A 27,014-nucleotide genomic window follows, 5' to 3' on the forward strand; every position below is an offset into this window, starting at 1 on the left:
CTCAGCCTCCCAAGCAGCTAGGATTACAGTTGTGAACCTCTGGTACCTGGCAGAAGGTGATATATTTTGTGAAGAAAAATAAGGCAGGGAAGAAGCTTAGGAAATGGCTGCCATTCAAAATGGAGCCGTCAGGGAGATTTTTGTTGAGAAGGTGAAATTTCAATAAAAGCCCAAAGGAAGTGAGGAAGTAGGCCAAGTAGAAAAGAAGGAAAATAATTCTAGACATACAAAATATCAAATCCTTCCTTGAAGTAGGAAGTTGCAAATATCAGTGTTGAAGACACAGGTATGAGGGGCTGGGGATGTGGCTGGGATGTAGAGGACTTGCCTAGCATATAGGAGGCCCGAGCTTCCGTATCCAGCACAGAGATGCAACAAGTGTGGCAACTGAGGAGGGTGCATGAAGCTAGTAATGAAAATGACTGAGAAAAAGGTTCTATACAGCCTTGTGGGTCTTGAGTTTTTAAACTGAGTGTGGTGAAAAGTAATGGGAGAAATTTAGGGAGGTGATATGATTTGATTTCCTGCTGATAAGATTGCTGTTAACACTATTTTGAGAGCACACTGAAGGGGAGATGAATGGAAGCCAAGTCAACATTCTAAGTAATACAGACAACTGATGCTAGTTGTTGCCTTTATTCATGTTCAGAAGTCAGCACAAATTCATTTAGAGAAAGAACAGATTTCCTTTAAAGAAACTTCCCTACCCTTCATGTGTTCTTTCATCTTTGTTGAAAATCAATTGATTACAAACATGTGGTTTTGCTTCTGTGCTTTCTATTCTGTTTTGTTAGCTTTTGTGTCTGTTTTGGTGCTAGTATCATACTGTTTAATTCACTGTAGCTTGCTAGTATATTCTAATGTTAGATGTTACAATGTCTCTTGCTTTGTTCCTTTTGCTCAAGACTGCTTGAAATCTAGGATGCTTTTGTTTCTGTAAAGTATCATTGGAATTTTAACAGAGATTGTATAAAATCTGTAGTTCACTTGAGGTATTATAACAATATTATTTTTTCTAATCAATGAATACAGGATATCCTTCCATTTGTTTGTGTCTTCTTTAATTGCTTTCTTCCATGTTTTTTTTTTTAATATTTTCAGTGTATTCACCTTCTTGGTTAAATTTATTCCTAAATATTGTTTTCTTAATTTCTTTTTTGGATGGTTTGTTGATAGTACACAGAAATTCTACTGATTTTTTTGTATGTTGATTTTTTTAACCTTCAATTTTGCTGAATTTGTTTATTGTAACTTTTTTCCAGGATTAAGTTAATAGTAGTATCAAGACTGGGTGTCTTGGTCTTGTTTCTGATCTTAGAGGAAAAGCTTTCAACTTTTTACCACTGAGTATAATGTCAGCTGTGTGTTTTTCATATACAGCCTCTACTGTGTTGAAATATATCAATACTAAATTTGTTGAGAATTCTTTGAGTAAGAGGATGCTCAATTTTCTCAAATGCTTTTTCTACTAAATTGAGATATCATATAACTTTATCCTTATTCTGTCAATATGGCATACCACATTTATAGATTTGCATATGTTGAACCATCGTTGCATCCCAGGGATAAATTCCACTTCATCATGGTAAATAAACCTTTTAATGTGCTACTGAATTAGATTTGTTACTATTTTTCTCTTTATAAAAATCATTAAGGATATTGGCCTTTAATTTCCTTCCCTTATTCTGATTTCCTATTTCTTTATGATTCAGTCTTTGTAGATTGTACATACCTAGGAATGTATACATATTATCGTTCATGGTAATATCTGACCCTGTGTATATCTGTAGTAACAGTTGCAATGTTTCTGCTTGTATTTCTGGTTTTATTTGAGTCTTCTCTCCTTTCTCATTGTTATTCTAGCTAAAGTTTTGCCAGTTTTGTTTACCTAGTGTCCATTTTATTATTTCTACTCTAATATTTATTGTTTGCTTATTTTTCCTGACTCAAGGCATTATTTGTTTTGTTTGGGCCTTGAACAGTGATCCTCCTGATTGCAACCTCCTTAATAGCTATGATTACAGGCTTGAGCCAGCAGCACCTGGCTTGTTTGGTTTATTCTTTGAGGTAGAACATTAGGCTATTTATTTGAGGCTTTTTCTTCCTTTTGATGCAGGTTTTTAACTGCTATAAATGTCCCTCTTAGAGTTGCTTTTGCTGCATCCCTTAAATTTTGTTGTTGTTTGTCCATTTTTGTTTTATCAGATTAAAAGTTTTTTCTTTTAAATTATTTCTTTGGCCCATTAGTTGTTCAAGAGCATTTTCCTTAATTTTTACATGTTTGTAAATTTTCCAAAATTCCTCCTTGAACAACAAGTTCTTTTACTAAGAACCAGTATGAAGAGAGTGAACAAATTATTTGATATGAAAGAAAAGTGACCATCTTACAAGACTGAAAATTTCATCACCCATAATAGGTTTAAGTGAAAAAAAAGCTTGACTACATCAAGTACTTCAATGCATTTCATGCTTTATCAGGGAAGGTTTCAACTATTGCATTAATAGTTCTAAACTTTTGCTTTGTAATTCTTTATTTGCAGTACTGGGGATTAAACTCAGGGCTTAGTGCTTGTGAAGCAATACTCTTACCACTTGAGCCATGACCCAGTCCTAATGGTTCTAAAGTTTTAAGAAAAATTTATTTATACTTTATTCATTGTATTCTAAAAGTGGAATAATATGTACATAGAAATACTATTTTAAACTCCTTCTAAAACATACCTCTATGCATATTATTATCTTATTATACTATGTATAATTGTTTAGTGTACCATTAAATGTATCTCTATAAGGCAGTAAATAAAAATCTTTCAGTAAAGAGCATGTAGTGTATAATCTCTGTAGCTGTACAATAATCTTAATTGATAAATGCAGTTTAGGTCTGGGGAATATAGAAGTTAATTATGTATTAAGCTGAAGGAGAATTCTACACATGAACATAACTAATTCTATGACATTCTTGAATTATCCCAAAGTGACTATGACCTCAATGTATGCTAACAAAGTTTATTAAAATGCTGCTTCTCCATGTTTTACTCCATCTAAGAATCAGCAAATTATCCAAAGTGACTATGACCTCAATGTATGCTAACAAAGTTTACTAAAATGCTGCCTCTCCATGTTTTACTCCATTTAAGAATCAGCTCTCTCCTTAAACAAATCAAATGGCAGGACTGAGAAAATTGCCAAATTAAAAAATATAAAATGAGATCAGACATCATGGAATATTTTCATGACCGGAAACTAAAATAGAAAGTTCTTAGAATTGTATGAACCTTTGAGCCCTATTATTGTATTCAAATTAAATTACTGTATTTTTTGTGTGCCATTATATTTGGTGTTTGCATACACATCACTGGACACTTAAGCTTCTCTTCAAGTTTAGGCTGATTCTAAGTCCCAATACTTTCCATAATTACCAGATGGAACTTAGTTGTTGCATTACTATTATCATTATTTCAAATTTGTTGCCAAACTGTTGTAATATTTATTCTGCTAATGTAGACGGTGAGGCACAGCATGATTAAATCATTTACTCAAGATATGCTGTGAGTAAACAGAATTGGAAAAAATTAAGAATCCCTTAGTAATAAATGTCTTTAAAAAATCTGCTTATAAAATAAGGAGCTTCTTTCTTCCAAATAGTTATATTTTTCTAGTACTTATCTTGAATGTTAAAATGTGAAAGAAATTTCTAAGAATAATCTGTAATGCTTTACACAAGATAATCCAATGATTACTGTTTATGTTTAAAATAGTAATTTATTAAAAGTGTCTTAAAGAGGAGTTGAGAATATGTCAACAAAAGTACTTGCACCTGTCAAGATTCATACATCTCAGAATAAAGGGAGAACTAACAAGTGGTCAAATCCCTTGCTGAATCAATGACAAATATATATTTAGTGATACATGCATTTTCCATACACCATGACTGCCTTTGACTCCCAGTTGGATGATAGCTCATATGATGCAGAATAACCCACCAATCCTTCATGCTAAATGGAAAGACAGAAGTTGTGCCATTTTAGAGACATGATACAGCATACTAGAAAATGAGAGATCTTGTCCTTTTTCTTATAGAAAAATAGATGTTGGCAACATTCTCACAAAGAAGCAAGGACAACATGGTGTGGTATTCCTTGAACACAAACTATGTATGGATTACTTGAAAATATATAACAAAAATCTTACAAGCTCCCTAGACTTAAGTCTTCAGATTCCTGTTAGGAAATATTAGAACAGTGTGATTTCTAGATTCAGACTGTTCAGGTTGAAATCCCAGCCTGTCAAGTACTAAGCTTTGTAAAGATGGTCAAGTCAGTTAATTTAGAAAAGTATCAGTGTTTCTCAAGTATTAAATAGGTATAATAATACCAGCTGCTTTATAGACTATGGTGTGAACCAAGTGAAGTAATAAGACATTCTCACTTTTTTTGTTGTCAATATATTAAAATGTGCCTTCCTACAGATTTGCTCCATAGCCGAGTAAGTTCTATAAATACATGCCACAGTTTGCTGACAAAGTTTCCAGAGTTTGAGGACAAATAAGAAATATGATGCCCTTTCTTGTCTGAGAAATGCTATCATAAAAACCTGATAATAAAACCCACTTAACTCTTTACATCATTAAGTAATTGACTAAGTTAAAACCTTGAATCAAATAGAAATGAAGACTTATTTCATATTATAGATTATGTATTTTCCCCCTCTTTTAAATACATAGTAGGTTGACTTGTTGGAAGTAGGAGAAGTGAAAAATAAATGAGGGTATAGGTGAGCACCACCCTGTAATGTAAGACCATTTGAACATATAGCCTCTGTACCAGTTCCACTTGGTGAATTCCAGATTTGGAGTTGGCCAGACTTGCCTATGAACAGAATTTTGACACTTTTTCCAATAACCAAACTCTGGGAGAGATATGGAATAATCATTAATCTTAAGGCTATTTTACATGGGGGAAAAGGAAAACAGAAAAACAAATCCAATGTTTCTTAGACACTGTGTGGGAATTGGTGAGCGGGGATGTAAAGTAAATTTAGGAAACTGCCTTCACTGGAAAAAGAGGTTTCAGGTGGACAGTTTGACTTAATAAGTTAATGATTGGCAAGTTAGATAGAAACGATTTATTAAAAACTTGTGATTTTACCATCCAGCTGTAAATTACATGGAAAAATGCTTCTCTGTTTGATAACAGATAAGTAGTACTGTGGTAGAGTTCAAAGGGTAGTTTAAATGATTTCTACAGATTATATTAATAATTGACTCCCTTGCTCCATATGCAATCTAAAAGAATAAGTGAAGAGTAAACCAGAGCAATAAACCATCACTATTTATTGATTCCCTATTTCAGAAGATGACCTGAGTCAATGGATAACAGAGTCATTCTTGATTGGGAAGGCAGACTTTTAATGATTGCATGAAGGGAGAAAACTGTTATGATCAATGAGGGACAAAGCTATCTTTATCCAGAGGAAGATAAAGTCCATTTTGAGGTCAGGATCCCCACGGAATTCATGCATATGATTGACTGACCTAAAGCATGATTTATTAGTATAGTAGTTTGTCTTGCCATTCCTAGATGGTACTCTGAAATTTCTTAGGAAATATCATTAACTCGGCACTGACATTCAGCTGCTGTACACTAATATGGGTAGAAATAAATCCACACCTGTTGACAATTTTGCTGTAGCACTGAGTTCTTGCTGCAAATCAAATACTCAGGTACTCAGGAGCCCCAGACATGAGGAGGGAGTCAACTGTGAGACCTACCAGCTGGACCACTCCATAACCACTTATTTGTGGCTCTTGAATGTGTGCAGTTCTCACCAAAATTGAACTAGACCCTAGAGAGAACCCTGTGCCTGGTGTCAGGTTAGCCCACTGGCTGGCCCTTCTCCACATTATGTCAACCTATGAAAATCATGACCTGTACAGTGTATAGTACCTGCCATTAATATCATGACTGTCTCCCCTGCACCAGCCCCCAAATCTTTTCCTATTCTATCTACACACTAGTCCAGAGAGGAGTGGCAGAATGTCTTTGCTATGTTGATGCCAGAGAATGAAAGAGAAACAGGCTAAATTAACTAGGTCATCAAAGTTCAACTTTTCCAGTCTCAGCCCTTGGCCAATTAAACTAACCTTTATATTTGAAAAAACAACAAAATAGGGGACATGGTTTCAAACTCTGTTCTTAGTCCAAATAAGTTGGGGTGACAGTGACTCAATTAATTAATAACTTCAGCCTGATCTGAATATTGTGAACAGAGAGAAGAGATTAAGAATGGAAAGCATCCAGGCCTACACAACACAAACCCCAACAACTTCCAACATAACTTTTGTATAACTACTAGGCTTATTACCTGGGTTAGTGACCCAAATTTAATGTGGGAATCAATGGTCATACCTTGCTCAACTCTCTAATGAGAAATAATTTACTCAAGATTAAGTTCACATACCATCAGTAGAGTGGGACCACTGTGTTATTTTAAAGTTTAAAAATGATGCTATTTTTTTTCATTTAACATTTTGTTAAAAAAAAACATTTTGTTGTTAAATGTTACATTTTCACTATTAATTTCAACTAGCTCACACAGATTCAGTTCCTGACTCATTTCTAAGCCATTCACCTAGATCCATCATAGTTCTGCTTCAGAAATAAGTGCCAAATATTTTTAAATGACTATACATCAAATGAACAGGACTCTTTGTACATTGTATCAAGAAATAATGGAGAGTGATAAGAAAGTGGGCCCTTTTACCTAAAAACTAGTAACTAAACAAAACAACAAGTGCAAGATACAATGGAAAATGTAAGAGGCACACTACCTGTTGTAAATCCAGTGTAATTGTCACATAATGGTATTCAATTCCATTCTTAATACTGGGACTCTGCCACCAAGTGTTCTTTCCATCAATAGCATTTGTAATTGGGTGTCTCTCTAGGAGCAGCAGCAAGTGAAAAGAGGAGAAAAAATCATACAATGAATTTATAGTTCTTAATGAAAAGTAAAACTATGTTAAAACAACCTATGCCTGGGCATCGAATATTAAAAACATATCAATTCATATCTTCAACACAGATCTATTTAACGATGACTTTGTCATAGCATTGTACAATGTGGTAGCATTGCTAAATACTTAGACTGCAGAAGAACTACTTAGCACTCCAGCCCTCAACTAAAATGGGCAACTTTAAAGATAACTACAGAAAGTTAAGTGTGAATAAATAATACTGAATTCCAACTGATGTGTCAATCATTCAGAAAAAAGCAAAAACTTTACTGTTTGAGGCAGCTAAGTATACCATCAAGTTTGCTAACAGAAACATAAAACCCTCAATTGTGGTTGAAAGGTACTTGAAGATTCACTCTTTCGACACATTCTTTATTACCAAGACTTAGAGACAATCTAATATGTATCTGACTTTACTATAAGATACTGTCACATTCATCCACTGAGACTTTTTGCATCAACCTTTACCTTGCTATTTTTCTACCACTATTTAAAAATATAATGAAAGACACCTGGAGATTGCCCCATATCACTAGCTGAATAATAATGGCAAGCAAGGAGACAATGATGTATAAAACTCCAACCTCCAACTCCAACCACCAAAACATAGGTCTTCCCACACCTTTAATCAAGACAGATGAGAAGAGAATCCATTGTGAGAATCAAAAAACAAACTGGAAGTATTAGAAAATAAGGTGTAGGTCATTATTGCTACCACTACAATCCTTCATTACAGCTCCTCCACCTTAAAAGCCTCAGAGCTCAGAGAGCCTCAGCTTTTACAATTTAGTGGCACATAATTTCACAGCAGCAGCCCTTATGCCTGTGCCCCAAATCCCTGTTACATTTTGGATCCCTGTCTTTGGTTCATGTGTAAAATCTTTGCCTCTCATCCTACAAGTAACACCAGTTGTTTCTCTTCTCCTCATCTAAAGAAGCCCAGTCCACACACTTGAATGATGATGGCAGGAGGGGAAGATTGTTGATTTTCCTATTCCTATTCCAAGGGCTGCAGTTAGGGTGTGTAAGCTCCTAACATTTCACTTGGAAGTCAACACATTTGCCCAAACAAATGTAGACAAAGTGGAGGTGAGCTTCCCTGGTACTCCTCTGTTCCTTATGGTTTAATATGCTTTCAAGTATCCATCTTGAGTCTGTTCTCTTAGAAAATGTTTCAAATGAATGGTCATGGAATAACCATTCAGATTAGAACTCAATCCTTTTTTACACTTGATCTTAGCCAAAAGACCAAGACATGACCTCAATCTTTCTTTAAGTTGAAGTAATACCTCAAATAATGAACAAATCACATCACTCTGAGGAACAATTATAGATTCTCAATTTGTCTGCATAATGTAGTAATCCAGTCATATATGGCAAATATATATTCTAATGATGGTGGTTATGATAGAGCAATATGAAGAACTGGCACGTGAGAAGCTAGCTATTTCTCCTGGCTCCACCATTTAGTACTTAACTGACCATGGACAAATCATTTTAACTGTGTGTCATCTCTGAAATAAGGATAACAAAACTCTACTTACAGCTGTGGTCTTCAGATTTTTAACTTTCAGAAAAAAAAATTCAAAAACATGCATTTGAAAAAATTGTGGAATTGATACAGGAGTTACATATTTTTATTTTCCCAAGCAATAGTAACCTCTATCTAGTATTATCTACTGATTATCTACTGTACCATCATTCTTATTTCATAAAATAAGAAACATTTAGAAGCCAACAATAGCTTTGAAAAACAATAATATCAAAATAAAGGACAATTCTTTACATTATATACTGTTTTAATTTCATGAAAAATGTGATATGCTGTTCTTATTTATTTTTCTTACCACTAAATAGTGAAAACATCTTAGATGGCAAACCTTTATTCACAGGGTTACCAATGAACACTACAAATTTAAAACTCTAACTGGTATTGTACTATATATAAAATAAATTATCTGTTCAAAATGTCCACTGTTCTGAACCTTATTTAGGGATAATTAAACTAAATTAAAAACACTGAATATAATTTTAAAAACAAGCAAAACTAAGTCCTCTACATAATGAGTCTAATAATAAAGAACCACCTTTAAAAGGGAAAAATTATTAAAAAGTATTTATTAAATTTGCAATTTTCATACTTGCAAAAATTTTTATTATATAATTAATTTTATTTAGCCAGTATGCTATAATCTTTAACTGAAAACATAAAAGCTATGTCTTTGAGTCACTTATGTAATTATATTCACATTTTAAATATGGATAGTCGCATTGCACATCTTATTATGAGTGTATAGGACAGAATAACAAGATTCCATTGTCACTGGTAAAATTTTAATTCAACAAAGTGGCTGGATGAGCTTTATTTTGTACTAAGTCCTATCACATTAACAGTACATAGAGATGAAGCATTATATCTAATTAGTGAAAAGTGAAATTTCTGAGTACATTTAATAATTAGTGCTGGTTTAATTTTATTGAAACTAGGAAATGTATTGTCTTTATAATGACAGCAAATATCAGAAGCATAGCTAAAAATCAAACAAATGCCCATGGTGGACTGAATAGATGCCCAAATCAGCACATTAGGAATCAGAACAATAAATGAAATATTGCTGGCCTTACTGCTGAAGAAAAGCAAATGTCACAACATTCCCTGAATGTCTTGCTGAATCTTCTTTATAAATTGTGGGTTTACTATGTGGTAGAAAAGCACACACCACATTTCCAAATAGAATTGTGAGAGAAGATATCTAACTGGAAATTTTGATATCTGCCACCTCAGTTCAAATTGATATGAGAATTATTAATGAAAAGGAGGACAGGAAGATGAATCAACAATTAACCATAATCCTCATTATAAAAATTTAATCATAATTAATCTGTAAATACTGATTAATTGTTGGCAGACTTCCCTTACTTAAAAGGAAATAGAAACCTATAATATCTTCAACAGGAACAAACTAATCCAGTCACCACAAGGACTAGCTACATCTGAAAACGGACCAGGAAATTGCTAGGGTGAACCTTTCAAACTGCTGGTCTTTAATTATGAAAGACAATCTATTATCAGTCAGGAAGCTAAAGTTTCATTTTCCTTGTGTGGCAATTAAGAGCTGGTCTTCCAAATTTTTTTCTAGAAATACACTGAATTTGTGGATTGTATCTATTGCTCCAACTTTTACTAAAACATGTTCATGTGATTTCTTGCAAGATTTTTATGCTTGTTGGATTTTATTCTTTCCAAATTTTCAGTATCAGAATTTGCTTTTGAAATGTAATGAATCTGGCCATTTAAAAATAAAGAAAATGGCACAACATAAATCCAGGCTGTGACAAGTTTAAAAGGCACTAGAAGTAAGCAAAAGTGGGGAAATATATACCCCACCTCATATGCATCTTGCTTTACTGAAACCATTCTTTTGGCCTCAATGTGAAAACACAGGGTGGGAATGCCTAAATGTAGTGCCTTCCACTGACACACAAAATGCAAAACTTTTAAGAAAATAGGTGACAGAAAAGTCTTTGATTCAATTTGGCAAGTGCATCTTACACATTTTTTGCAACCAAGAGTCTCTACTCAATTATTTTTTTACCACAATCTTTGCATCTTTTATCCTGTGTCTATGATAATGTACACTATCTTCTTTCTCTAATTTTCTGTATAATATGTATGTGCTTTCATATTTAAATATGTCTTATATACATTTAACATTATACTTTATAATGTAGTAAACATAAATACATTTAGTATGTATTTCATATCTATTTAATACATTATAAATATATGTATATATAGTTACATGATTTTAATGTATTTTCTCTTTTTCATTTGTCCTATCTCTGCCCACTCCATCCCAAACACACTGCAACACAATTCTACCACTTTCCACCCACCATTCCCCTGCCACTGTATCCATATTTCCAGGCTTTCTCACATTCTCTATGAAATCACTAAGGGTTCCAGTTTCTGAACTCATGGTAGCTTCTCTGCATCAGGATTTATCTTCTTCCCTAACAAATCTAAAAGTCATAATCCATCAGTTCATTTAGTTTCTGGACTTTGCTTCAATTTTCTTGCTGTGCATTCTTCCCTTCCACTTAATCTGCAATGCTCCAAGAGGAATAGTATAAGTGTTTACTCCTTTTATTTTACTCCATTTGGAGTTTTCACCCTATTCTCATTGTGGTTCGGTGTTCTCCTATTCCACTAAGAAATTAATCTAATTTTTTTGCTTCTTTAATAAGCAGATAATCCAGACTCACTCCTAATAAGGAAATCAAAATCATCAATTAAAAGTTTCCTCTCAAGATGCTGGAGATACACCTGGCAAAAAAAAACACCAACAAGAGGCAAAACTCCAACACCTCCACACCCCCAGCCCGCATACAGCATCCCCACTCTACGTTAAATGGAGAAACCAGGAGGGCTCCTGCGCCACCAGACGCCAGCTCCTACCCTGCTTGGGAGACCATCAGGTGAGCAAATAAGCAGAATGAAGTACTCCCTGGGACAAATTAGCATAGCCCCCTGGACAGACTGACCCTCGCCCAGGGAAAAAAGAAAAAATAACTGAATAATAAACAAACAGCTGGAAAAAAAAAAAAGACACGCAACAAAGAGGGTGGGGCTCCCTGAGTTCTGGAGAGACAGGAAGGAGCACTCCCTCATGCGAACTGTAACTAAACAAGCCAGCCAGAGAAGGCAAGAGTGGTGACCCCTGCCCAGCAACCTTGGAGCGGGGAAAGCTTGTAACAGTGGGTGTCGTGAGAAAGCTCCGCAGGAGGGGAGAGGGGCACTTCTCCATGAGAACTGTAAATAAAAAAAGACTGCAATTGCAACAGGCGGGTAGGGCTGTATACTGGAGAAAACAAAAGGGGCATGTGTCCAGGAGGACTCTAAATAAACAAAGCCTACAGGGGCTAGGTGAGTGTAAATCTCATCCCTGAGATCTTCAATACACCAAGCCTGCAGCAGCAGCTGGCAGACAATAGGTGGGAGGTGAGCTGCATCCTCAGATAGACATTCACAAAGCTGTCTCCAGACTCCATTTTTTTTCCTTTGATGAGACTGAAACTGTATTGCATTTGAACTTGGGATTTTTTTTCCCCTTTGATGAGACAGCCACAGAACTACTACTCTTGACACCAACACCAAGACTGGATGCTGAAGTACTAACACCAAATCTATTAAGACTAAAACTTTATTGCATTTGAACTTGGGAAATTTTATTTATACATTTATTTTATTATTATTATTTTTTTTATCCTCTCTCTGTCTTTCCAATGCCTGTTTAGCTCACTGTTGATTAGAACACTATCTCTCCCTGTTTATTTCTTCGGCTCTGTATTTTGTTTTGTTTTGTTTTGTTTTTCTCCCTTTTTCTTTACCTTTTTTGCTTTCCCTCTCCTCTCACCCTTCCATTCTAGATATCATCACAGTTACTATTATAAGCTAGACAATACTGAATTACACACAGTACAGGGACAGTAACAGTAGCAAGGGCAATGATGGGAACATGAAGAAAGAGGGAAACCATTTTCCCCCCAATAGTAAATTAGTACAAGAAACAGAGGGAAATGAAGAAAACAGATGCCCAGATCCAGCCTCTAACAAAACGAAGATAAACTATGCCAAAGAACCCAATGAAGCTCACAAGAACATTCTGAAAGAAGAAATCCCACAAGTAATCAATAAGAATTTTATAGAGATGATATTGGATATGGTCAACCAAAATGTACAGGAGACACTCAAGAAATTCTAAGACAACAAAAATAGAGAATTTGAGAAAGCACAAGAACAAATAAAAGGAACTATAGAAGCACTGTATAAACACCAATGTGAAACAAAGAAAATAATAAATAAAGAGATAAATGAACTCAGGACAAAAATAGACAAAATTAAAAGGGAAGAGACTCAGGATATGGAAAACCTCAGAAAAAAGAACAAAACAGAAATGCAAAACAAAATGGAAGGCCAATCCAGTGACTAGAACAAGCAGAAGACAGAATCTCAGAACTCAAAGATGAAATGGTAATTAAAGGAAAAATGGAAAAACTATTAGTTAAACAATTCAAGACCTGTAAAAAGAAAATGCAAGACTTACTGACTCCATCAAAAGACCAAACCTGAGAATTATGGGCATTGAAGAAGGAGAAGAAGTGTAAGCAAAAGGAATGAGTAATATATTCAACAAAATAATAACAGAAAATTTCCCAAATCTAGAGAAAACTATGCCCATACAGGTACAGGAAGACTCCAGAACACCAAACAGACTTGACCAAAATAGAACTACCCCACGATATATTATCATTGAAACAACAAGCACAGAGTATAGAGAAAGAATATTGAAGGATGTCAGAGAGAAAAAACAAATAACATACAAAGGTAAAACCATCAAAATCACAGCAGAATTTTCAACAGAAACATTAAAAGCAAGAAGAGTTTGGGGTGAGGTCTTCCAGCCACTGAATGAAAATAATTTTAACCCCAGGATACTCTACCCAGCAAAACTATCATTCAAAATAGATGGAGCAATAAAAGACTTCCATGATAAGCAGAAACTAAAACAATATGTGACCACAAAGCCACCACTACAAAAGATTCTCCAAGGGATTTTGCACACAGAAAGTGAAACCCAACATAACCATGAAAGGGCAGGCAGCACCAAACTACAGGAAAAGAAAAAGCAAGACAGTAGAGAGTAACCTCAGCTTAGGTACACACAATCAAACCTTCAAACAACTAAGACAACTAAATGACAGGAATCACCACATACCTATCAGTACTAACAATTAATGTTAATGGACTTAATTCACCCATCAAAAGGCACCGTTTGACAAACTGGATTAAAAAGGAAGATCCAACAATTTGTTGCTTACAAGAGACCCATCTCATTGATAGAAATAAGCATAGGCTTAGGACGAAAGGCTGGAAGAAGATTTACCAAGCCAATGGCCTCCAAAAACAGGCAGGAGTAGCAACACTTATATCAGACAAAGTAGACTTCAAACCTACATTGATCAAACAAGATAAAGAAGGACATTCCATACTAATAAAAGGGGAAATAGACCAAAAGGAAATAACAATTATCAACCTATATGCACCCAATGTCAATGCACCCAATTTCAACAAACATACCCTGAAGGACCTAAAAGCAAATATTAACTCCAACACAGTGGTAGTGGGAGACTTTAACACCCCACTAACATCAGTAGATAGGTCATCCAAACAAAAAGTCAATAAAGAAATCCTCAATCTAAAACATACCTTAGAGCAAATGGACCTAGTTGATGTCTACAGAACATTTCATCCAACTTCTACACAATAAACATAATAAACCACATTAACAGAAGCAAAGACAAAAACCACTCAATCATCTCAATAGATGCAGAAAAAGCCTTTGATAAAATCCCAACACCATTTCATGATAAAAGCTCTAAGAAAACTAAGAATAGAAGGAAAGTACCTCAACATTATAAAAGCTATATATGACAAACCTACAGCCAGCATTATACTGAAACCATTCCCTCTAAAATCAGGAACGAGACAAGGATGCACACTATCTCCACCCCTATTCAACATAGTACTGGAGAACATCATTCTGAGTGAGGTTAGCCGGGCCCAGAAGACCAAAAATCGTATGTTCTCCCTCATTTGTGGACTTTAGATCAAGGGCAAACACAACAAGGGGATTGGACTTTGATCACATGATGAGGTGAGAGCACACAAGGGAGGTATGAGGATAGGCAAGAAACACAAGAAAAAACAAGATAGCATTTGATGCCCTCAATGGAAAGGAACTAATGCAGAAACTTTAAAGTGACAGAGGACAATAAGAGAAGGGGAGCAGAAACTAGAGAAAAGGTTAGTTCAAGAAGAATTAATTTAGAATATAACACATATGTACAGGAAAGCAACACGAGTAAACTCCCTGTATAGCTATCCTTATCTCAACTAGCAAAAACCCTTGGTCTTGCCTATTATTGTTTATACTCTCTCCTCAACAAAATTAGAGATAAGGGCAAAATAGTTTCTGCCTAGTAGCGAGGGTGTGGAGGGGAGGGGAGGGGGCAGGGGGAAAGGGGAAGGGGGGAGAAATGACCCAAACATTGTATGCACAAAATTAAAAAATAAATAAATAAAATTTTTTAAAAAGTTTCCTCTCAAATACTGTCTTCTGTTGGCCACTTCTCAATCTTCCTTCTTTTTGATTTGGTCAGTTGAAAGGTATGTATATCTAAGGTTCAGGTTTTTGGCTTCTTTTTACTTATACTAAAGGATCCACCTGCTTTTAATTTCTGAAGAGGCATACCCTACTACCACTGTATCTTTGACTTCCCTGTCTTTCCTCCTTAGCTTCTAAATCTATTCAAATGACTCCTGTTTATGAAAAGCTTCCCAACACCACATCCTTTTGTCGAAATCTTCTAGTCTCTTTCATATCTAGGACACTTGAGAAAATATTCTTATATTCCTCTCTTCTTCCTACCTCTTGTACATGATGCTACATTCTCCTTACTTTTCTCCCTTAAAATCTTTGTCTTCGTTGCCTCCCTGGATTCAATAATTTCCCTTAACTTTTAATGTTTCCCTAGGGCTTTGACAAAGTCCTTTGCTCTGATCATTTCCAACAAGAAAAAGCAAAACATGGGACATGTACCCTCACTCACCACTTCTGCACCCAAACCATAATACACACTTTAAAAATAAACCAAAATCAATAATGGACAAGAAAGATTTGTGATGGTTTCCCTTTGGTGTCTTATTTTTTTATAATTCCTGTGATATACAGAACACCAATTTTAATTACAAAGGTGATCATATATTCACCTATATTATCTCTAATCACTTGTGATTTCTGTAGCCCTAAATTAAATATAATAGAGGTAACTATGCATTTTTCTCTTTAAATAGCTCTAAGAAAAAATGTACAATGCCCTCCAATTTTCATTTTGAGATTAAAAAAATGCAAATTGTAAGAGAAAGCTGCCTTATTTTTGTAAGTTTTACATTAAGAAAAAGAGCAACTAAGCTACTCTCTATGATAGTCCAATGATGGACACATGTCATTATATATTTATCCAAACCCAAAGGATGTACACCACAAAGGTTAAGTCCTGATGTAAACCGTGAACTTTGTGTGATAATGTTTCATCAGTTGGAATAAATTGCTAATCTAGATAGGGATATTGATAATTGGAGAGGACATGCATGTGTTGTGGCAAAGATATATGAGAAATCATGAGCCTAAAACAGCTCTAAAAAAGTAGTGTAAATTAGAATGAAAATCATATTTAAAAATTATATAATTTGAAGTTATCATAACCATTACCTCAATTTGCATTAAATATTCACTTTACTAATCTCTTCTCTAGATATATAATCAATATACATGTAGACATAGTGATTTTCTAAGATATATCTCTAAAATTATCTCATACCATTCTTTCCTTTACCATAAAAGTTATTTTCTTGCTAATCCAAATTATAGTTCTCTCGATATGTTAAGAGGTTTTAAACCTTTAAGATTTATGTATTATTTTTCTTTATAATGCTTTTTCTCACTTAGTCTTACTAACTTGTAGTTTTTAAATATATTGGTCACTTTTTCCCAGGAATCCTTAGCTGATATTGGCATGTTCTCTTAGTGTCTGATTTACTTTACTCTTTCCCCTAGCCTCAATAAGTCCTCCATGTCAAAGACTACATATGATTTAATATATATGATTTAGTGCCATGTATCAATAGTAGTGTAAGTTTAAGTGTTTTTGAATAAACACATGAATGGGTCTGAGATATCAATGCGGTTCATCAAGGTCAAAATGAGGACTTTTCATGGTACTTCTCCTTAAACCACTCCTCTAGTAGTTCCTAAGAAGCTTCATCATCTTTTTTCCAGCCATGTACATTAGACTCACCTCTGCAATGCCCTCTAACACTTTCAGTTCTGGTCATTCTTAACTGCTTGAAATTCCTTGAGCAAGGAATGTTTTCTTTGTTATTCTGATCTCTCTCCTTGACCTTTCTTCTTCTCTTCCCTTCTCTCACCTCTTCATTGGCTCAGGTAATACGTGTTCTTTGTTACTAGCTTGATCACTACTTTATCAGGCAAGCCTTCACTTGCTCCAAGACTGAATTTAGGACCTTCCAGTCCCTTCTTCAGGACTCTGTGCCCATTCTTTCCTTTGAACTTATCCCATGATATAGCAATAGCCAGCTTCTAGCCCATTGGCTCACTTGTTGAGAGCTAGGATCCTACTTTATTCTGAAGCACAGTGTCTGGCACAAAAGAAACCAATGAACACCAAACCCCCAGTGAATAACCACATTCTCAGATACCATTCTGAAGGCAGTAAACCTAATAATTACCACAGGGCTTCAATTAGAGGATCCCCTCCAATCATTGCACCTGGTACATATAAGGGGCTGTACATACTGTGATGTTTGTTGAATGACAAAGAAGGACCATAAAGAGGCTCACAGTGAAAGAATACTTTAGGAATTCTGAGGATCACAACACCATTGAATTTAATTCAACTTGGTCTCAAAAATCTCTCAATTCCAAATCTCATCCAGAGCCAAACAAACACATACATAATACATACGGTATGGATTGCTGCTGTTTTGATTGCATATTCGACATTGGGGGTTCCTCACAGGCTGCCCAGGGACATGCTCTACCAACTTGCAGTACATTTCAGGTCCCCTTTCTCCACATGTTGCATTGGTCATGATGAGTGCATTGGAAGCAAGATTCAGGACAGCAGGGAATAAACCTGGAAAAGAAGGACAAAATGTATGGGGGCCAGAATCAATTTTATGATTTTGCCTATTTTAAAATGCAATTAAGGCAGGATATTTTTCAGAGTTAAGTGAAATAATGATAATCAAATACCTGACTTCATGCAGTGTGCAGCATAAATGCTATATTATCAAAAGAACATTTTCTTTCTAGGTCTTAAATATGGAATCTAAGGCTGTCTTCTTAATTTTTAACCTCTAATATTTAATTAGAAAACAGGTCTTGTCTTGAATACACTTTTTTGTTTTGGTTTGTTTTCTGATATTTAGTCTTGTGATGTAGCCCAGGTTGGCCTTGAACTCAGGCTCCTACTGCCTAATCCTCCTAAGTGTCAAGCAAAATTTTTATATAATCTCCTCATGTTGATAAAAATTTTTACTGAAACTGAATAATCTGTCTTCCAATGCAGCTTTTTTGTATCCAGTATTAAACTATAATCACATGTAAAGTTCCTGTACAACTATGCACTTATAAGCTTCATGGTCATTTTATGTCCCAATTATCATTTAATGTAAATAGCGTTGCAGTTCCTTTATATCTGGACTGGAGAAAACAGAAAATCATGAAAGTTTTGGAGAAACCAGTATTTACTGCTTTCTATGTTACACAACTGTGTTATACAACAAAATCTTGCCATAAACAAGTCATGATAGTAGTCAATAATCATATGCCAAAAATATTTCTTAGTTATAATAAAAATATACTCTCAGGTCTATCTCAGTGAGGGCAAGGCAGATCTTTCATTTCACCTAAGAACCCAAATTGGAGTTCTTCACCTCCTGTAACCTAATGCCAATTTTGCCTCATACATGTCTAGTTATCTGCATTTTATAGACATTTTTCAACAATAGTATGGGAAAGTCACTCTTCAAAGACCATTCTTCAGTTAACAAACTTCTTAGAGAAAGAACATTTGTAATTACAGATAACTTGGCTCAGTTTTTATAAGGAATCTTCTAACCACTAGCTCTCAGCTTTATACATATGCCAAGCAGGTCTCTATTAGTTCACCTTCTGAAAAAAAGTATTCTCTGATTAAATCTTATGCCCTAATATTTTACCAAAACCCTTACAATTTTTACTACATAAAAGCTTTCTGCCTTGTCCTCAAAAGTTGGCACATGCTGAGGCACTCAATATATATTTGAAATGAATAAATAAATGGTATAAATATTGGCCTCCAAAGTATTCTCCTGCACCATCTGCATATAGCATAATAATCATTCCTAACAATGACACATGTCTGTAATGTGCTAGACACAATTCTGTATAACACTGGTCTAACACACTATATCGTCATGGACTAATTTACTCCACATAACATCCAGGTGAGCTTCATGCTACTTTGCCTCTATTTTACTAAGGAAGCATAGACATGTTAAATAGCTTTATAAGGTTATAGCTAGCAAGTAGCAGAGCTGTGACTTGAGTCCAACCAATCTGCTGCAGAATCTGTCCTCTTAATCACTACATTGATAGTGTCCACAATGTCATATGAAACCTACAGAAACCTAGTGCTCATTTTTGGTCCCAGTTGACCTCAGAATTGCACTGAAAGGAAGAAGAAAAGAAAAAAAAAGGAAGAAGTAAACCAGGAAGGATTATAATACTCGATCAGACTCATATGCATTTGTTTTTGACTGTTAAAACTATCTTTTAAATCAGAAAAACAACAAATAAAAGTAGAGCAACTAAAAACCTTTCAAATAATTTGAATCCTTATTGTAATCACTCTCAAAAATTTTTAAAACACCAGTCAACACTTCAATTCCAGTCTCAATTATTCCCACACAGCTGCACCCAAGTGATCTTCTCTCTTTCCTTCCTTCCCCTACTCACGAGTCTCTGAAATTCTGCCCATTTTGCTCTCTAATGAAGCACCCACTCCTGGTCCTCCAAACTTGTGCTTTTGTCCAGCTAATAACTACTTAAACTTTCCAACTTTTCCTGGTTTGTCAGTTCAGTGTTTACTTTTGTATTTGATTGCTGTCACTATTTCATTCATTATTTCTGAAGAATCTATCACTTTCCACACACCCCTAGTCTTTCATCTCTGTGCTGTCTGACCCCACACACAATAAGACATTCTACCAATGTGATCTGAGGTTAGCTTACATGATCATTGGTCAGAGAAATATTAGTCATTCATAAAACGGTTATTTCATGAGAAAATGTGGAGAATTTCGTAAAAGGTGAAGAACCAAATAGAAGTTATCTATTATCTTTTTTATTTTTTCTATGTATATAAGGCTTACTGGAAACTTATCTAAGAATTTTGTGAAGTTCATCAAGTTGCAAATTTAAAAATAATTAGATGATGTCCAGGACATTGTCTCTCTTAGACATTTTATTTTCTAGCTTAGCAAATGATATATGATTAAATAAATAAAGTATGTTTGCAAAACTTTCTCTTCTGTCATTCCTCACCATTTTGTATTTAACTGTGCAATTACTTTTTCATCAAATATATTTTGAGCATATACTATGCCAAATATCAAAATATTTGAAAATTATTAAGATGAGCTCATTGTGGGAACAGATCTTAAATTACTTCTTGAAAAAATATAAGTTTTTCTGGTAGAAAAAAAGGAGGAAAGAAAGAAAACAAACATACCAGCCAAAAGAAATAGCATATGAGTATGGACTTTATGCTGAAAGCTTAGGTGGGTGTTGAGTAACTGTCAGAGTATTTGAATCTGTCATTGTTCTAACATATATGATTATGTAATTATGTAGAAATAGACATTAACATAGACAAATGCAAATAGATTACACAGGGGATATACATAATGGCTCACGTCCGTAACACCACAAACAACTGCCTACTTGTCATTAGTAGTAATTTGTTTCCATTAATTTTTTCCAATTCTTCAAATATTTAGTTTATACTGTAGAAAACAGGTAGTAAGTTGAAAAAGATATGTAAAGCATTCTGTTTGGGAGGAGGGTAAAAGTCTACCTCTCATCTTGCAGGCCAGTAAGACTTTGGGTTACCAAGTATATTTATTTAGTCCTTTCAGAAAAGCCAGTTTACTTACACAAAAGCCTCTCTGGATTTCAAACTTCTCCAGGCTGTTATCAGTTTGGTTCTATGATCTTTGCTCCTTCAGCACTGACTAATCCTAACCTTCACCATGACATCTGTCCTGCTTTGCAGGCATGGATATTCCTCTTCATATCCTGGTGTAAGCCTTTTGGACCTGATTTGAGTTGGCCAGAACTACACTTTCCCAGACCTAAATAATCATGAGAAAAGGCCAAAAAGGAAGATGGCAGGCAAACAATATTTTAGTTTATACTGTATTTTCAGAAAAACTGGGCTGTGCTATATCCCAGTTTCCCCATGGGGAAAAAAGGAATAAAATGAGTCAAACTGATACAGCTATAAAAGGATCATCTTACATCCTTCATATTATTTAACACCCTAATAATCCCACTCTGTAAATTTTCATAATTCCACTTCTCAAATGAAGAAAATAAATCTCAGTGAAGCTAAGTAATGTGTGCAAACCTAAGACTGATAATATGATTTGAACTCAGCTCTTTAAAAAGCTCAGAAAACTTTTTGTCAAGGTATAATGAAGAACCAAAACTTGGTCTTACAAAGGTTATCAATTTACATATTTCATAAAATAAATAACTTATCCACTCACCAGTCCATTTTGGCTTCAGTTTTCAGCTCATGAAGCTAAAGACACTGTTAAAATTTACATTTAACATCTTTCACTTCTTCATATTGATTTGTTTGTACTATACCTATTGATCTTTCTTTACACTATACATATTGATCATGTGCTCAAAATTAACCTGTCCATAATTTAATTGCCTTGCTTTGTGGTCAGAAGACAGTTCCTTATGAATTTTATCACTATTTTGTTGTTTATTTTTAAAAATCAGTAAAGAATATTGGTTAGGGAAGGTCCCCAATTTGTTATTAATGACTAACTTGAAGAGTCAGTCAATATCTGAGCTTTTATTGAATTTTCAGCCTGTTGTATTATAGATTGCAATTCATTTTCATTATATGCTGAATCTATTAGACTATACTTATCTATTCCCACTTAAGAGCATCAGAATAATATTTAGTGCCATATCAATATGGGTCACTTGTTAGGATTACATAAATATTAGAAGTGTACATGAACTGCAAATAGTGGATGAACCTTGATAGAGCATTGACTCATAGACTCTCAATTCAATTTGAGGTCCTGTAGTGTTCATGGCAAAAAATCTAGTGATCATTATCTATACATCTATGATTGACATCATATTCTGGATAGGATTTAGGGTAAATAAATTTAGTTTGATCTACGATTATGAGGAACAAAGTGTGAACAAAACTACTTATTATTTATTCCTTCTATTTTATAAATGTATTAGAGATTATAATAAGCATGCTACTTACAAAATAATATATTTGATCAAACTGACAACTAATAAATGGCTAAGTCTGAATCAGGGAGAAATAGAAAATCTGCTACAATATGGAAAATATTCAGAAAACAAAAGCTATTAAAAAGGAGTGGGGATCCTAGGGATATACCTGAAGGAATGTGATACAGGTTGTTCCATAGGCACCTGCACACCCATGTTTACTGCAGCACTATTCACAATAGCCAAGTTATGGAAACAGCCAAGATGCCCCACTACTGACAAATGGATTAAGAAAGTGTGGTATCTATACACAATAGAATTTTATTCCACCACAAAATGAATGAAATTTTGTCATTCGCAAGTAAATGGATGGAACTGGAGAACATCATTCTGAGCAAGGTTAGCCAGGCTCAGAAGACCAAAAATCACATTCTCCCTCATATGCGGATTATAGACCCAAAACAAATGCAGTGATACTATTGGACATGGGTGAAACACTAAGGAAAGAACATGCATGAGAGGAATAGAGAAAGGAAAGGAAACCTAAAACTTGAATGTGGTTAATGTGCTCATTGTAGAGGAGAAAATATAGTAATCTTAAACTGGCGGAGGCCACTATGGGAAGGGGACCAGGAAGTAGTGAAGAGGTTTGGTAGAGATGAATCAGTTTGGGTTGTAATACACCTGTGCATGGAAGCAACGCTAGGAATCTCTCTGTATAGCTATCTTTATCTCAAACTAGCAAAAACGCTGTCTTAATATCACCTATGTTTTCTCCTCAACAAAATCAGAGAAAAAGAGGGTAGAACAGATTCTGCTCAGAAGTGAGGGTGAGTGGGGAGGTGGCCCAAACAATGTATACATATGTAAGTAAATGTAAAAGTGACAAAATAAAAGAAAGAAAATAAATTAAAAAGGGGTGGAGAGATGGGAAGGAGGTTTAAAAAGAGTAATATAAATAGGATAAATTTCATCAAAGTACATTATCTGCATGTTGTAAATATCACAATAGAACCCCTCTGTGCAATTAACATATATTAATTAAAAAGAAAGAGAAAATTCACTAAAATTTCTGTGGTTTCGTGGGGCACATTTATACTATGTTTTCTTGCTAAAATACTCTGGTGCATTCATACATGTTGGCATTATTTTATGCTCTGCATTGCCAAAATCTCACTTTCCGATTTTAAATGGTGGAATCTTTGTTAACCCTATTCAAGGAAGGTCTATTCTTAAAAGCTGAGTAGCATCTCTAATTGGAGGAAAGTTCCTACAGATAAAAGGTGTAATTCCAGTCTTTCCCTCTCGTTACATACACACACACACACACACATATTGTGTGTGTGTGTGTGTATATATATATATATACATATATATGTATATATATGTATATATGTATATGTATATATGTATATATATATACACTCACATAGATATACACATATATAAACATATACATGCATATAGCCCTACAAAGTACCTGAAGAGTCAGTCCACACATGAGCTTCTGTTTAATCAGAGAAACCAGAAACAGTAAGGCAGGAGAAATGTGTAGGCACCCATAGTTTTACTTCATGGAAGAACCAAAAAACAGAACTAAGGATGCCATAGCAGCTATGAAGTGAGGGGAGAAATACTAGAATAGAGAGCTACAGAAAGGAAGTGTCAAAAATCTGTCTAAACTCTGCTTAAATTGCTCACAAATGCTAGGCCTACATAAGTCCTAGGTACATGGTACCAAAAGAACTGAATAGAGATTATAATTACAAAAGGCTGTAGGGAAGACAGGAGTGGGAGTTGAAGTCGTCCGAATTAACCAACTGACAAAATGACAACTAAAAAAAAAAGGATGGGTAAGTATTCTTCAGAACATGACAGAATCTAGGGTTACTACAATGTATCTTTGAAAAAATCCTAAATATATAGATAAATAATAAAATGCAGCCTATACTTAAGAGAAAAGGCAATCAGTAGACACCAGATACAGGAATGCCATGTGTGCAATGCTTGTAATAAAAGGAAAACTAAATCCCTTTAGAGAAATAGAAACTACATTTTCAACTACAGTTGAAAAATGAATTCTTCAACTGAAGAATGCAATATCTTAAACCCAAAAAATTTTCATATGATCAATAGAAAATCAAAGTTGACAAAAAATATAAACAAACTGTTTTCCTTGTTAAAGTCTTTAAAATATATATTGATACTTAGTTACAATGTTGCTTTGGAGGTGAGCTTCAGTGTTTATAGATATAACACATATGACAAAGATAACACAGAAGGAGAGGTTGGAGGGATCCAGGTGAGCATGCTTATATATGCTTTACATTAAGTGGTATGACACTAAAAAGATTAATAACAACAAAAGTTAAAAAAAATTGTATAGCAATAGGAATGCCACTATTTTGAGTAGAACTACTTTATAAAACTGATCAGTAATTTTTAACAAATTTCAATCTAGACCTACCATATAACACATTTTTTCTCATAGTAGAAAAGAAATGATGGATCTGAACGAAAGTATTCATAGCGGTTTCTAAGGTAGTAGCCCAAACTAGAAACAGCTGGGTTTCCATCAGTTGGAGAAATGATACAGAAACTGATGTTTTTATACAATGGAATATTATTTAACATTAAAAAGAACAAACTTTTGATATACTCCACAACATAGATGACTCCAAAAATTATTGTGCCAAATAAAATAAGCTTTGCCCAAAGGAATGCATACTCTATTACTCATTCATATGATTTTTTAAAACAGGCAAACCCAATCAGTTGGGAGAATAAAACAGGGAAAATAATTTGCCTTTGTGGGTTTGGGGGCATAGATTGACTGTGAAGAGGTATAAAGGAAATTTCTGGAGTGATAATATTTCTGAAAGAACTTTGTATTATGTAGGTATACACATTTGTTAAAACTTAAATATTATACTCAGTGAATGAATGTTATATCAATGACAATTTATGCATTTCATTGTACGAAATTTTACCTTCAAAAGAAAGTACACTATCAAATTCCAGTTAATAATCTTCCTAATAACATGTACAGGGATGAAGTGTGCAATGTATTAAAAAATAACATGAATTCATATGTAGATAGATATGTTCAGATAAGTCAATAGGCAAAAAAAGCAAACAGAGGAAAATTTTAATTTTAGAATTTAGATTGTGAATGTATTGTGTTCACCATATAAGTCTTCCAACTTTTCTGCATGGAGGAACTTTTCATCATAATTTTGGCAAAAAAAAAATCTGCAGAAATACAGTACATATGTAAAATTTATGTTATTACTGGTTCCTCGGGCTTTGGGCAATTTCTCTCAGTAATAGAGTAGAAGGTTGTTGTCTGGTAGCAAAAGGATATCAGTTCAATAGAGCCTTGCTGTTCAAACTTGAATTTTACCAATGAAGAAAATAATTGCTGGAACCTGCGTGGAACAGTGAGCCTTATTGTGACACAAAATAAAAAATATTCAATTTTACTATCATAGACCTACTCCATTTCACTCCCTTCCCTACCCTTAATGAAAATCCTCATCACCTCCTACACTGTTCCTGACTCCCATACCTTCAAGTTCTCTTGTTACCTTCAAGACAGGCTCAAAGTTTACTTCCCTCGGAGCTTCGGATCGCAAGTCCCACGATTCATTTTCAAATACCTCTATTTTAAGGACATGCTCTTTCTTACTGTAATTTGACACCTTGACTTCCTCTGACAAAGGTGTCACTGTTGTAGATATCCTCAGTAGATCCACAGGATCAGCAAGAGAGGACAGGAAACCTGTTTCTGGCTCCTAAGGATACTTAGAAATCAGTTCCTCTCACGTCTGTCAATAACACCTTTTCAAAATAACTAACTAATCTGCTCTTTCCACATTCTCTTCTCCATTATTGACTGAATTCATGAAGACCATCCACAAAAACTACCTCATTTATATTCTTTTTTTCTCAATTTTCTGTCATTCTTTCTAAATGAGTAAACATCAGCCAGTGTTAATAAAATGTGATTCCACAGCCACTGGAAAATGTTAAGAGGCACGTTGTAAACAAATATCTCACCATTCTAAAATTTCTGCTTCCAACAGATTAAATTTTTGTCTCTTGCTTAACTTTAACTACATATATACACATCTCTACATATATATATATATACTTATATATACAGATATATTTTATTCTTACCTTACAACCATAACAACAGCAACCTAACCAGTCTTTCTGATTACTCCACTCCCAGTCATCTTCTGCACTGCTGCAGAAATGATCTTCTTAAAGATTGTGTCACTCTTGTTTTAAGACCCCCCCATGAGTTGCCTACAGACAGTTAACCGATTCCCTGGTAATCTGAATATCAAGACCCCATCTTCCTCTTGAACTCATCCACTACTATCCTACCTCATGCCTTTCTATACACCCAGTGTACTGATTTCTTACTGTTTGTAAATAGAGCAAGAGATCTGAAAACTCCTTTTCATTATTTCATTTTGTCCGTTCTATATAAAATGTGCTTCTTTCTTGGTCATCTACTCATCTCTCATGATCCAGCTCTAGTATTCTTTACTCTGTGAATGTGTTCCCTGATTTTGCCACACAGAATTTGTTTCCTTATTGGTGTCTTAGTACTTTGTTGGTGTATAGTACTTAGTTAATATTTTATTATATTTCTCATCATACTGAACTTTAATCTTTACAAAGGATCTTTAGTCTACACAGTGATTAATATATGGATAATGCTAGCTGGCATATAATCCACTCAAACTGAAATTTACTGAATGAGAATAAATATGTACACAGTGTAATCTTTCTGGAGAGAAATATTT

The 27,014-nt window shown here is 34.5% G+C and overlaps 1 protein-coding gene across 4 annotated transcripts in view; it reads right to left on the reverse strand.

The window, feature by feature from the left end:
* Lama2 (laminin subunit alpha 2) overlaps positions 1-27,014 on the reverse strand; it is a 630,868-nt gene that overhangs the window by 435,053 nt on the left and 168,801 nt on the right. For all 4 annotated transcript variants that reach the window (XM_074074982.1, XM_074074980.1, XM_074074975.1 and 1 more), the window contains exons 2-3: positions 17,624-17,794; positions 6,830-6,942 (exon numbers count right to left, since the gene is read on the reverse strand). In XM_074074982.1, the coding sequence (XP_073931083.1) occupies positions 6,830-6,942; positions 17,624-17,750 (240 nt within the window). In that variant the 5' untranslated portion in view covers positions 17,751-17,794. The remainder of the gene's footprint in view (positions 1-6,829; positions 6,943-17,623; positions 17,795-27,014) is intronic.

Source organism: Castor canadensis, chromosome 1 (assembly GCF_047511655.1).
Source record: "Castor canadensis chromosome 1, mCasCan1.hap1v2, whole genome shotgun sequence".
NCBI lineage: Eukaryota > Metazoa > Chordata > Mammalia > Rodentia > Castoridae > Castor > Castor canadensis.